A 12,887-nucleotide genomic window follows, 5' to 3' on the forward strand; every position below is an offset into this window, starting at 1 on the left:
GGAGTTACTCAAAGATGATTTTGCAAACCAGGAAGGTGTTTGGTAAAGAAAGTGATTAATTGAAGTCATCAAAATCTGTTTCCCTCGAGTTGTTTCCTTCCATATGTTGGAGATTTGTCTTTTCTTCTCCCAAGAGAACAGAGAGTGTAAGAGAGAGCGAGAGAGAGAGCGAGAAAGAGAAAAGAGAGAGCGCGAGAAAGAGAGAAGGAGAGAGAGCGAGAGAGTAAAGTAGCTTTAGCAGCTGTCATTGTCCTCCTCGTCCTTGTAATTGTCATCCGTTCCATTCCTCTCTTTTTTCACGGACATTTTTACTTGTTATGAAAGGCCCATGCATTGTCCTTTTTACCAAGGCTTAAGTAAAGTATCACATGTTCTCTGGACTGGTAGAACCCTCGTTCCCACCCTTGGCATTGTAGTGCACTGAACAGCACTTCTTTAATGCAACTTATTTTTGCAGAAATAAGCATCTGTAGTCTGTTTGCAGCATGTTGGCTATAGAACAAGTACAAAAAACATTGTGATCGTGCACGATTAGAGAGGGTTGTAAAGTGAAGGAATCGTATAGCAGACTCTTTTTAAAACGTCAATGACAAATAATTGTTCATAAAGCATGGCATGTTGGAAATGGTATCTAATTCAAAAGACAGTCATGTCAGAGTGGTTTGTTCTGCATGTTGTACCTTTTGTATAGGCTAATGTATTGAGACAAAGTCAAACTATAAAACAAAGCATTGCCTTGCTGGTATTGTCTGCCTGTCTCCATGCTGTCTGAAATACTTTACCATAGATAATGGAAACTGATGTTCTCAAAGGCATCTAGATGCTGAGTTGAATAGAAAGAATACACCTGTAGTTTATTGAGTCACTGGGACGGAACAGAGAGCCCAGTGTGTATAAAGTGCAATCCTCAAGATAAGAGAGAGAAAAGTAACTCAGACACACACACACACACACACACGCCACTCACACACACACACACATACACACACAGACACACACACTTACCTTAGCACTGATTAAGGACCCCATGTCATATAACCTGGGTGGTAAACAAGGGTAGTGAATGAAAGAGTAGCCACTGCTTCCGATAGGAGCGGGGGAGCGCCTAATGGAGTGACCTCTCCTCCCCCCCTTCCTCCCCCCATCCCCTCACTAGTCTTACCCGTGTTACACAACCCCAGCCAGGTAATTATCCCTTGGCCTCCTTTGATTGCACGAAACCCTCACTAGCGACAAACGTCAATGCGGTGTGTTATACGACGGCTGTGTCTTCTCCCTCTCCCTCCACGGGAGAATCGGCCGCTGCCTCTCTATCTCAGCAATTATATGTGGCATCTCTCATCTTCTCCCATCGAAGAGCAGGGGAACACGATACACACACAAACACACACACACAGCGGATCAATAAGGCCCAGGCATGGGCTTTGTTCCCCGTCTCTAACGATCGGCGTGTATCAAAGATACAACCGGAGCCCTCGCCGCATCACCAAGCAACCTTTGGCATTAGGATGTCAATTATCTCAACGCTTGTCAATAGATCTGCCCGGCGATGCTTCTTGTTGCAGGTGATCTTACAGGGTGGGAAATCAATACGTCTATGGATCCTATTCTCTTCCTCGACTGTTTCACCTTTTTAAAGCAAGGGACCATTGTTCTGGAGAAGTGTTTAGAAAAGTATCAGTGTTTTCTGTGTTGTTACGTGGCATTGTGTGTCATCCTGTCCTTAATGCATTGGGCAGTAGCCATCAACCTCACCAAGGTGAGAACAGGGTGCTCTGGTGCCATTCAAAAGGATTTCGTAAGATGAACAGATATTCAGCAACTCTTGGTAGGACAATTTGCTTTCATAAGTTGCAGGTTCACATCCACTGTAAAATAGATAGATAGTGATCGAAACAACAGAAGAAAGAGTGTGGACAAAAGTCCTCTCTCAGGATGAGAAGACCTTGAAATAGTTGGAATGATTTACCATACTGTGGCAAAGGCTTTTAACTGGCAGGGCTTTTAGGTTATCGTTTTCACGATCTGAGTGAAGGACATGCCATGGCAAAATACAGTACGTCAATCTAAGTGAAATACGAAGTACCAGCCAAAACATTTATTGGAATGGAGGGAGGGAAGATGAATTATTAGTTGGCCAGAAGTTCATAGACTAACGATGATCTCTCTCTGCACATGTTGTGAATCATTTCTGGTTTACTTTGTGTTTAAGATTTAGGAGGCACTTAGTTTTTTACCACTGTGACTTGATGTAATCTCGGTAATAGCCAAGCAGTAACTGCTGGAAAAGGCTTCTCGCAAGACACTTCTCATACCTTTAAAAAGTCATGTCAATATATGTATTCTTTATGTTGTACTGTTTTCTCTTTTCATACACTGTTTTGACTATAGTAACATGTCTTTTACAGTTTCAGGGTTACTTACCATATCAGAGCTCAGAAAAAGAGATTCCAATCTCAATGGGCATTTTGTGGTAAAGGATGAATGAAAAACTATTGCTGGATTAGAACGCCCCTATCTTGCCCTTTCCGTCCGCTATGTGTATTAACAACCATGCTCACACTATGACATCTGAACCTAGCTCGCCTACTTACACAAACAACTCCACCATCACGCCGACACATTTACTCCTCACCCTTGATGTAGAATCTACGCCTGATGGAATCCCTCAAGATTCCATTCAACCAAAGCGAGTAAACCTCATTGTTTTCTTCTGTTTAGAAAAGCGAGAATGTAATAAATTGCGATTGAGTCTGAACATTGATCTCTGTCGGTACAGAGCGAGGCAAGCCTTTATGAGCGGTTCAAGGCGGTTCATCACAGTCTTCCCAGAGGAAAGCCTGGTTAGAGTAAATTGAAGACAACAAGAGGAGAGGGGGAGGGCTACTTATTCAACAGGCTGGGCCTAGGCTCACGGCGCACTTCAAATACACACCGCTAATACTGTGAACAAAGCATAGAGCCAATGGCTTGCTTAGTGATTATTTTATTCTGTCTTTGATGATGCTTCTCGTGTTCTAATGTTAGTTCTTTATAGATTCTTCACCATCAGTATACGTATTACTAGTGTTAGTTCTTTATAGATTCTTCACCATCAGTATACATATTACTAGGGGAGTCTGGGGGGCATGCCACTGACTTACAGTACATTAGCTATTGTGAAAGACAAAATAAGTTCAACAGATGTGTGGGAAATGTGAGTTGGTCAAGGTTGGAGGTAAAAATACTGACTAGAGCCTATTTAATTATTGTTCATTGAGATATGTTAAAATTGTTTTTGAAGCAAATGTCCTGCAATTCTATGTAGTGTAAAATGAGTCATGACATTTTTTTTTGTAGGCTATTTCATTTTAACTTCATATATTTCATATAATATGGATAAGGAAAATAAAGTCTAGACTATTTTCACAAATGTTATTTCACTATCAAATATGTTTTAAATATGTAATTTACATGAACCATCAAGTATCAAATTAATTAAACATATTTTTCAGAAAGTGATTAGCTCAATTGATAATCAGCAGAGTCACAACTGTGTCTAAAAATTCCAGTCTGTCACGTGAACTAATTGAGATGGTGGTTGCCTGACCCAGCATAAAGTCATGCTGAGCTCCGTATTCTGTCTCGTGTGAAATTCTTATCTTTGATATAGCTGATCACTATTGAAATGGCGCGTTATACTTCCAAAATGCCTCTGAATGTTACAGAGACAAACCAAGGATATCCACATGTGCATCGGAGTCGCACAGCTTGTTTCTAGCCTATATAGCATTGCGGAGTAAAGCGTTGTTATAGATCGCTTAACATAATTGGGATCCAATTTTCAAATTTCTAAGCTAACACAATAAAAAAGGCGTACCGACGTATACCCCCTCAATTCGAGCCGATTCCCTTGGGACTGAAACAAGGGTCACACTCACACAATACCCTCTTTGATCCAGCTGTACAGATGTTCATTTGAACTACACCATCTATTAAGGTTTGAACTTTCCACTCATAATTAGCTTTAAAACCCACATGGGGTGTTTTGAACTTTTCTGCTCCGCCTTTGTGATTAAAAGGCAAATTATGGAAATTCTGGCCATTTTCTTTTCTCCTGTGTGTTTTCACTTCTCTAGCTAGCTGTGTCCCTGACTGAGTCTATACCGCCTGCAGCTATTGGAGGTTTTAATGAATGGCCTGTCATGGAACTGAAGAGAGAAGCCAGAACATCTAGACATGTAGTCTTTGACATGGTCGGTCGTTAAGACAAACACTATAGCAGGGGCAAATGCACACACGCATGGATGCGCCTACACACTCACACGGACGCACACACACTGTACACACACCCATCCAGTGTTGCAGAGAGTGTGAGCTGCCAACGTCGCCAGTAGCCAAGCCATAATTATCCAACACCCTTTTACACTGGGTTAATAGTCTTTCTTCACTAAGCTATTTGAACTTTACAGATGAAACAATCGAGTTAGTATAAAAGAGGATTCAAATAGAAATTGATGCAATTATAGTGCAGGAAAAACTTGGGCTTATTGCCTCTTCATTAAAACACTGGAGCAAAGAGAAAGAGGGCTACGGCAATTACTACTTCCTATAAACTCTTAGATTTCTAATCATTTATTTAACTGGAGCCTGCCTAGGCTACTTTTTCAAGAACTATAGAGGGAATAGGGGGTGATTTCAGACACATCCGTAGTTTGAGTTTCTTTCTCTGTGTAGTTATTGCTGGTGATGGGGGGTCGGGTGGGAAAAAATTTAAAGGCTTGGGCTTTGAAGCCATCTAAACTCCTGATGGACCGACCGACAGATGAGGTCAGGTAGACGCTCTATAGGTTAAACGCTCTTACTCAGCAATCTGTCTTCTTACGCCTTGATGGAGAGGGAGAGAGAAGAGAGAGAATAGGAGAGAGAGAGGAAGAGAGCGAGAGAGTGGGTCCCAAAGAGAAATCGCCCGAAAGCAGTTTAGACGGCAGAGAGAGAGAGGGAGAGAGAGAGTACCTCAAAAGACTATCCCCCTGCCTGTGAAACATCAAAGTAGCAGGGAGGAAGGAACCCAACCCACTGTCATGGCTGCTGCCCTTTATCACGAGCTGTCAGGGGCCCCGCTGCAGCGCCGCTGGGATCACAAAACTTTCCCCCCTTCCATAACTGTTTGTCACCTCCGCCGCCGTCGCCGCCGCAGCAACCATGCCATGTGTCAGTCCGTTGATTTACGACCTTGATTAATCAACCACTCAAGGACACCTGGCGTGATAGATCTCTCACTTTCCTGTTGGAAATTGTACAGGGAATTGGCCCGCCTCTTACCTCTTTAGACCCGTCCAACCACCTCCAGAGCTCCCTAGCGTTTTCTAGGTGGCGCATATCACTTACACTAACAAGCCTAGCAGCGGTGAAACATTGAAATATTCTCCCTCCCTCCTTCTTTTTAATTTCCCCTCCTGTCCTCCTGTTCCTCAGCGGACAGAGAGAGAGAGAGAGAAAGTAAGAGAGAAAGAGAGAGAGAGCGCCGAGTCGGGCCGGGAGGCGTCACATTCATACAGCGACTGTCACTTTTATTGGGGCCATTAGTTTGAAGGGGAGACACCCTGGGAGTTTAGATAGAAGTGTTGCGATGAAGGGAGAGAGGGATGGGAAAGATAGAGAGGAAAAGGGAAAAGAAAAGTGCTGAATCCAACTTCTTTAGGTGGTGAGTAGTGACTTTGGGGAGGTGTGCCCCACTCAAGGACATAAAATGACTGACTTATTGGCCAACCCGGACATTCTCTCTGTGTGCTGATAGGACAATGAGGTTCATTGGCTTTGCCAACGCTCAGATGTATGGTTATGTTTGCAGTGTGAATAATAGGCTCTGGAATTGAAAATGACTTGTTACTGTGCAGGGGTCAGACATTTTTGTAGACTAATGGGTTACACAGAGAAAACTGGTCATACAGGCCTACAGAGGGGGATGTAGAGACAGTACTACAGTACTATTGGTGTTCATCTCAAAAGTGGTAGCTAGGCTAATATCTGTTTATGCACTACTTTGATGTTTACCAGACGCTCTTATCCAGAGCAACTTACAGGAGCAATTAGGGTTAAGTGCCTTGCTCAAGTGCACAGACAGATTTTTCACCTAGTCGGCTCTGGGATTAGAACCAGCGACCTTTCGGTTATTGGCACAACGCTCTTAACCACTAAGCTACCTGCCGCCCCTAGATGCTAAAAAGAAAAGTCTGCCATAGGAAAGTATATGAAAATTCCAATGTAATTTTGTCTGTTTGAATGTCACATGAGTGAAGCTTCCTCTTTGAGTCTCATGTACAGTATATCTCTCCCAGGTTTGCTTATCATACTTCAACACAACCACAACCAACATACGGCCGCATCCCTGTGCGTGGGGACTGACTGTCTCCTCCTCTGCAGTCTGTCTCTGGGTACCAGCGACTTTTCGGTTACTGGCCCAACGTGCTAACCGCTAGGCTACCTAACTAAGCCAGCATCTGTCTACAGACTGAAATAGACCCTCTTCCTTCCCCTTTTCTCTCAACACTCAGTGTAAATCTGGACAGGGTGCGGTACGGTGCGATGCGGAGCGTTTAAAAAGCAAAGCGGTGTAGCTAATCACGGACAAACAGAGGCTGAGGCTGCAGGCGCGTGATAGAGCCCCAGCATGCAGGTATTAACGGCTACCGTTAAAGGATTTGAATGATGCTGGTAACGGGGACACGGTTGGCATGCCAAAACTCCTGCAGACAGGGAAATGAACAAATGATACAGTGGGGGAAGATAAGGATGGTTCTCCTATTCTACTATACTGCCACCATACTGGGGTCATCTCAGCCTCTGTTAGGAGGGGGTCAAACACATTACCAGTTATTTATATGAGAACAGAGATGGAGAGAGAGAGAGACCGAGAGTGAGACAGAGAAAGAGACAGAGAGGGGGGGGGGATTAATGTCTATTTGGAATGCTTTTTTCCATCACATTCCCCTGCTTCGTCTCTCATGTTCTAAATTGGATTTCTGGAAATAGATATTGGAAAGGTGACAGTTCTTATTTGTATGCATGCATGTATGTAGAAGGATCATATCGAACTGTATATCTGTTATTACAAACACAATGTGACAAAGGTTGACCGACAATATGCTTTTACAGTATGAAATGCTTATTTACTGCTTATGAATGCGTCTTGTATAGGTTATGAAGTCCTTATATAGGTTAGCCTTGCCACCATGTTATTTTCCTTGGTTTATCAGGTGGGCCTCTATACCACTGCCAAGGCCACCAAGGCCAATTCAACTATTCAATTAAGTGTTAACACTGGGGCAATCTTAAGGGACGTTAACCGTTAATGCCCTTGAATGGGACCAGGAGAATGGTGAAACAATAGCAAGATTAGATTAACACATCACTAGAGATGAAATTCTCTCTCTCTTTCTCTTATCATCGCTCTGCCCTTCTCTCTCTCGCTTTTCTTTTTTTCCCTCTTACCCCTCTCTCCCTCTTTTGTTCTTTCCATCTCTTTCTTTCTTTTTCTTTTACTTTTCTGTATCCCCTTTTCTCTCTGTCGTTCCTCTCTCTCCCTACCCTGAATTACATCCTGTTTCAAGGAAGAGAGCAACACTGATTGTTTCTCTCTCTCTCTCTGCTCTCTCTCTGCTTTCTACCTCTCTCTCCCTCCTCTGTATTTCATAATGTACCATCTGACACCTCCTTGGTCTGTGTAATCTACCTAGAGTGTCATCCCCTCCCGTCTCTGGTAATGATGACATAAGTATCTCTCCGGCACGACAAGCTGATTGGTGACCCTCCCTGCTCAGGCACATCCAGAATAATCAGCCCCATCAGTAGCCTGGAGATAGCTTGAGCTGATGAGCAGCCGGGGCCTAACATCACCACCCCCGCCTCCACTCATCTCTCCCTCGCTCTCCTTTCTCCTCTCTCTCTCTTTGTGACACAAAGGTGATCTTAACACATACTGTATACGGTGTGGGCATATGGCTACATGGTATAAGTTATAGAGATACATTTGTGGAATGCCATTATCCTCTTATAAATTCTCTCTCTCTCTCTCTCTCTCTCTCTCTCTCTCTCTCTCTCTCTCTCTCTCTCTCTCTCTCTATCTCTCTCTCTCTATCTCTCTCTCTCTCTGTGCTGTGTGACAAAGGTGATCATAAACCATGTACTAAATAATGGATAGGGATGGATATCCTTTTATAACACTCCCTTCTCTCTTTCTCTGCGGCAGAAAGGTGAATAGATGATCTTTGAACAATGTACTGTACAGGGATGCATTTCATTTCTAACCTTTTCTCTCTCTTCCTCTTTCTCTCCTTCCCAGAGCACCTGAAGGGCCGCCTGGAGGAGTACATGGCCCGGTTCCCCAAGGTGCGCATCGTTCGGACCAAGAAGAGGGAGGGTCTGATCCGTACCCGTCTGCTGGGGGCCTCGGTGGCCAAGGGAGAAGTCCTCACCTTCCTGGACTCTCACTGTGAGGCCAACGTCAACTGGCTGCCCCCCCTGCTTGGTGAGTGTGTGTGTGTCTGTCTGTGTGTGTGTGTGTGTGTGTGTGTGTGTGTGTGTGTGTGTGTGTGTGTGTGTGTGTGTGTGTGTGTGTGTGTGTGTGTGTGTGTGTGTGTGTGTGTGTGTGTGTGTGTGTGTGTGTGTGTGGACCAGCAAAACAAGGTGTAGTCCCCCCTGCTCGGTGAGTCGACTGGAGCGGAGTCACAGAGCGTAGCTGCAGGTAGAGATAACATAAAAAGCTTATACAGGGAGAGGTTTGGGCCAGGAGAGGAGTGAGCAGGGAAAGGAAAGTGGGGAGGGGTGGAGAAGCAGGGGACAAAGTGGGATGGAGAAGGGAAGGTGCATCTTTTACTCATTTTTTCTCTCTGTAAGAGAGAGTGGCTCCAGGGAGAAGTTTGGGCCAGGAGAGTGAAGGAAAGGGGGACAGGTGGAGGAAGAGAACGTGAGAGAGTGTGAAGGGAGGAAGGTTGTTTGATGCAGTTTCTTTTCTTTTATCTCTGTACGAAAACTGGCTTGTCTCACACCTCTATATCTGTCAGTTTCACAAAGGAAATATCTCTCTTTTTCTGTAGTTTGTTTGATGAAAGAGCGCCGCAGCCTTAGCTTGAATCCATGTTCAATGCACGCTCTCGGCGCCCCTCCAGGGGTGGAACCATAAGCATCGAGAAAACCACCTCCTGGGCTGTCGCCTCACATGTGGCCTGTGAACATGTGCGCTGTTAATAGCCATCTCCCAGCACCGTCAGAATAAATGGATGTGAAGTGATTACACCCATTACTGTACTCAATCACACAGGGACTGTGATTCCCATTAAAGGTATGATAGATATGTACTCCCAGGTCCCTATGATAATACTAATAATAGTAGATAATAGCCACACCACCGCCACCATTCCACAACATGGCCCCATTGTCTTCTGGCTAGCGGAGAGAGAGGCCTCGCAGTATGGGGGTCTTTAATTGGTTGGAATGGAGCCGCCTGCCTGTCAAGAGAGCAGAACAGATCGAGGCTGATGAGGGATGTGTCCCAAATGGCACTCTATTCCCTTTATAGTGCACTACTTTCCTATGGGCCCTTGTCAAAAGTAGTGCACTATAAAGGGAAAAGGGTGCCATTTGGGAGGCTGATGTAATGTGGGGCGTGAGGCGGAGGAGGCAGGCGGATGAGGGAGGCCATGCTGCGCTATGGAGCTCGCATGTATGAATAGAGTGGAGGAGATACTGCAGTGAACCCCAGGCAAGGTGACACATGCCATCATCCTGCCGGGCTCTGATATCAGATCAGTGGAATACAGGGATTTGCTGTCTGTCTTTCTTTAGTTCTCTTTCTTTCTTTCTTTCTTTCTTTCTTTCTTTCTTTCTTTCTTTCTTTCTTTCTTTCTTTCTTTCTTTCTTTCTTTCTCTTCTCTCTCAATGTCTTTATCTTTCTCTCTCCAGCTTTCTCTCACCTCTACCTCTCTCTCCTCACGCCTGCTGTGAGTGTAGATCTAAGACTCCAACACCACACCATTCTAATTAACAGGCCAGGTTTTATCACTGCTCTCTGAATCTAATGCTTCCTCTCTCCTTGGATCTCCTACAAACCCTGGATCTTACCTTGATCAAAGGACATAATGTACACCCCACATAACGAACAGAACAACTTTGAAATAACCGCTCTATGGGATAAGGAAGTGTGGGCATGTCAACTTGGGGGATTACCTCTTTTTCTTTTTCACCTGACTGCTGCATTTGAAATGCAATCCCTTCTCGTTTAATGAGCTCTGGAGAGTTCCCTTCCCGTTTGTTATTCACCTTTTTATTAATTTCTATTTAATTACAATTGGGAGCTTTTTCTCTCGTTCTCTCTCTTTCTCTCTCTTTCTCTCTAGTTCTCTCTCGTTCTCTCTCTCTCTTTCTCTCTCTCTCTCTTTCTCTCTCTTTCTCTCTAGTTCTCTCTCGTTCTCTCTCTCTCTTTCTCTCTCTCTCTCTCTTTCTCTCTCGTTCTCTCTCGTTCTCTCTCTTTCTCTCTCGTTCTCTCTCGTCTCTGTCTCTCTCTCTCTCTCTCTCTCTCTCGTTCTCTCTCTTTCTCTCTCGTTCTCTCTTTCTCTCTCGTTCTCTCTCTTTTTCTCTCGTTCGCTCTCGTTCTCTCTTTCTCTTTCTCTCTCGTTTTCTCTCTTTCTCTCTCTCTCTCTCTCTCTCGTTCTCTCTCGTTCTCTCTCGTTCTCTCTCGTTCTCTTTCTCTCTCTCTCTTTCTCTCTCGTTCTCTCTCTTTCTCTCTCTTTCTCTCTCGTTCTCTCTCGTTCTCTTTCTCTCTCATTCTCTCTTTCTCTCTTGTTCTCTCTCGTTCTTTCTCTTTCTCTCTCTCTCTCTCGCTTTCTCTCTCTTTCTCTCTTTCTCTCTCGGTCTCTCTCGTTCTCTCTTTCTCTCTCTTTCTCTCTCTTTCTCGTTTACTCTTTTGTTTCAGATGCATCCATGCAGGCCCATTAAGATGGTGTCATGGGGATTCAGATTTAGACTACTTAGCCGCAGCACTGGAATTGTGAGGGAATAAAACAAAGGATTGTGCCACAGTAAGCACATGGGATGAATATTACAGAGAATTGCACACAAACAAAAACGGATTAAAATCAATAGTTTCTGTATATTTATATTGGCAGGGCCGAGGGGGTTGTATAGCTGGGTAGCTACTGCTTGTACAGCCTTCCATATGCCAATTCAATTCATTCTTAACCATGTGGGAAACCCGCCACCATACTGTTCGCCATGCTGCATGACAATGACCTTATAGAAGTTGGCCATAAACAGATCTGGGAGCAGGCTACCATTACTGAGCCCCATGGCATAGGACCACAAACAGATCTGGGACCAGGCTACAGTATTGGTAGTAAGGTGTGTCCAGTACAATACTGTACAGTCACTCCCCATTAGTCTCAGTGCTGTGGTGTTGGGACTCTGCTCCCCTGCTTTCCCTGGTCCAGCACACACGGCCCACAGAGGAGAGAGGTGGGCGGGGTGGGCGGGGGTGTGACAGATCTGGGACGGCTTAGCGCTGCTCGGCTCAGTCACACACACACGGCAGACTGACATGTCGAGGTTGGCTCTCAGGCCTCTACGGAGCCAACCTACTTTGAAACGCTGTAATTGTTTCTAATCGTCCAGTGACTCGCAGTAGGAGGAGCAGAGCTGCCCAGAGACCTCCACATAAGGGGAAGGAGGGAGGGAGGTCCAAGGGAACAAAAGCAATTGCCCTGGTTCCACTCCCCTATGTGTATGTCAGAGAAATGGAGAGAAAAACAAGAGAGAGAAAAGAAAATGAAGAAAGAAAGAAAGAGAACAGCAGGGTATGGTGATTGATGCATGCCCACACTCTTTCTCTCTGTTGTTCCATCCCCCATAAAGACCAGATTGCCCAGAACCCCAAGACCATCGTGTGCCCTATGATTGACGTGATCGACCACAACCACTTTGGTTATGAAGCCCAGGCTGGGGGACGCCATGAGGGGAGCCTTCGACTGGGAGATGTACTACAAACGCATCCCCATCCCTCCAGAGCTCCAGGGCCCCGACACAAGTGATCCCTATGAGTGAGTACACGCAATCATACACACACACACACACACCTTTCAACCACCTTATATATGTCATAGACAGGCAGCCCAATTTAGATAATTATGGTATTTTGACCAATCAGATCAGCTCTGAGAAAGATCTGATTTGAAAAGATCTGATGTGATTGGTCAAAACACCAATTAGTGGAAAAAAAATATCAGAATTGGGCTGCCTGTGTGAACGCAGCTTAATTTATGACACACGACACCAGCCTGCTACAAGCCGCACGGCTGAATCATTTCCCCAGTCAGTTACTAGAACAGATCACAGTGGTGCAGCAAGGCAGCGAGGAGGTGAGGTGAGAAAGCTAGAAAGCTAATTTCCTCTGCTAGCCCTCTAAATTAATCCTGGGCTTAATGCCTTGGCTGCGTCGCCAGCTGGGGGTGAAATGTGTGAGAAGGTGATAGAGGATAGGGGATAGGGAGTGGCACAGCAGTCACTGATCTGTAACATCCTCTACTCTTCACTGTGACTGACTCCTCTGGCTCACTCTCTCGTTCCCCTGCTAGGGACTTTTTACTTGCTGCTATTACTGTGTGTACAATGAATGCTTAAAGGAAACCACTAACCTCTCTTTAGACCCCCAGAAATGTCTGGCAAGCTGTCCAGTTAGTCACTCTTGACGCCCCTAAAATATCTTAGTGATCTAGGTCTACACTGTGTGTCTTAAGACAATTTTTTTCCTCGGGGAGATAAGAGTTCATCCTATCCTATCCTATCCTACGTAAGGACTTGCTGTTAAAGATACACATCTGAACCAACACCTTTTTTTGATCTCTTTAATGCGTCAG

At 44.9% G+C, this 12,887-nt stretch overlaps 1 protein-coding gene across 1 annotated transcript in view; it reads left to right on the top strand.

Moving 5' to 3' along the window:
• Nucleotides 1-1,726: 1,726 nt before the first annotated feature.
• LOC121555170 (polypeptide N-acetylgalactosaminyltransferase-like 6) overlaps nucleotides 1,727-12,887 on the top strand; it is a 54,293-nt gene continuing 43,132 nt past the window's right edge. Inside the window, 5 exon segments of the mRNA XM_045222690.1 lie at nucleotides 1,727-1,759; nucleotides 8,231-8,234; nucleotides 8,324-8,509; nucleotides 11,887-11,972; nucleotides 11,974-12,071. Coding sequence (XP_045078625.1) covers nucleotides 1,727-1,759; nucleotides 8,231-8,234; nucleotides 8,324-8,509; nucleotides 11,887-11,972; nucleotides 11,974-12,071 — 407 coding nt within the window.

The sequence above is a fragment of the Coregonus clupeaformis genome, chromosome 9 (genome assembly GCF_020615455.1).
Source record: "Coregonus clupeaformis isolate EN_2021a chromosome 9, ASM2061545v1, whole genome shotgun sequence".
Taxonomy (NCBI): Eukaryota; Metazoa; Chordata; class Actinopteri; order Salmoniformes; family Salmonidae; genus Coregonus; species Coregonus clupeaformis.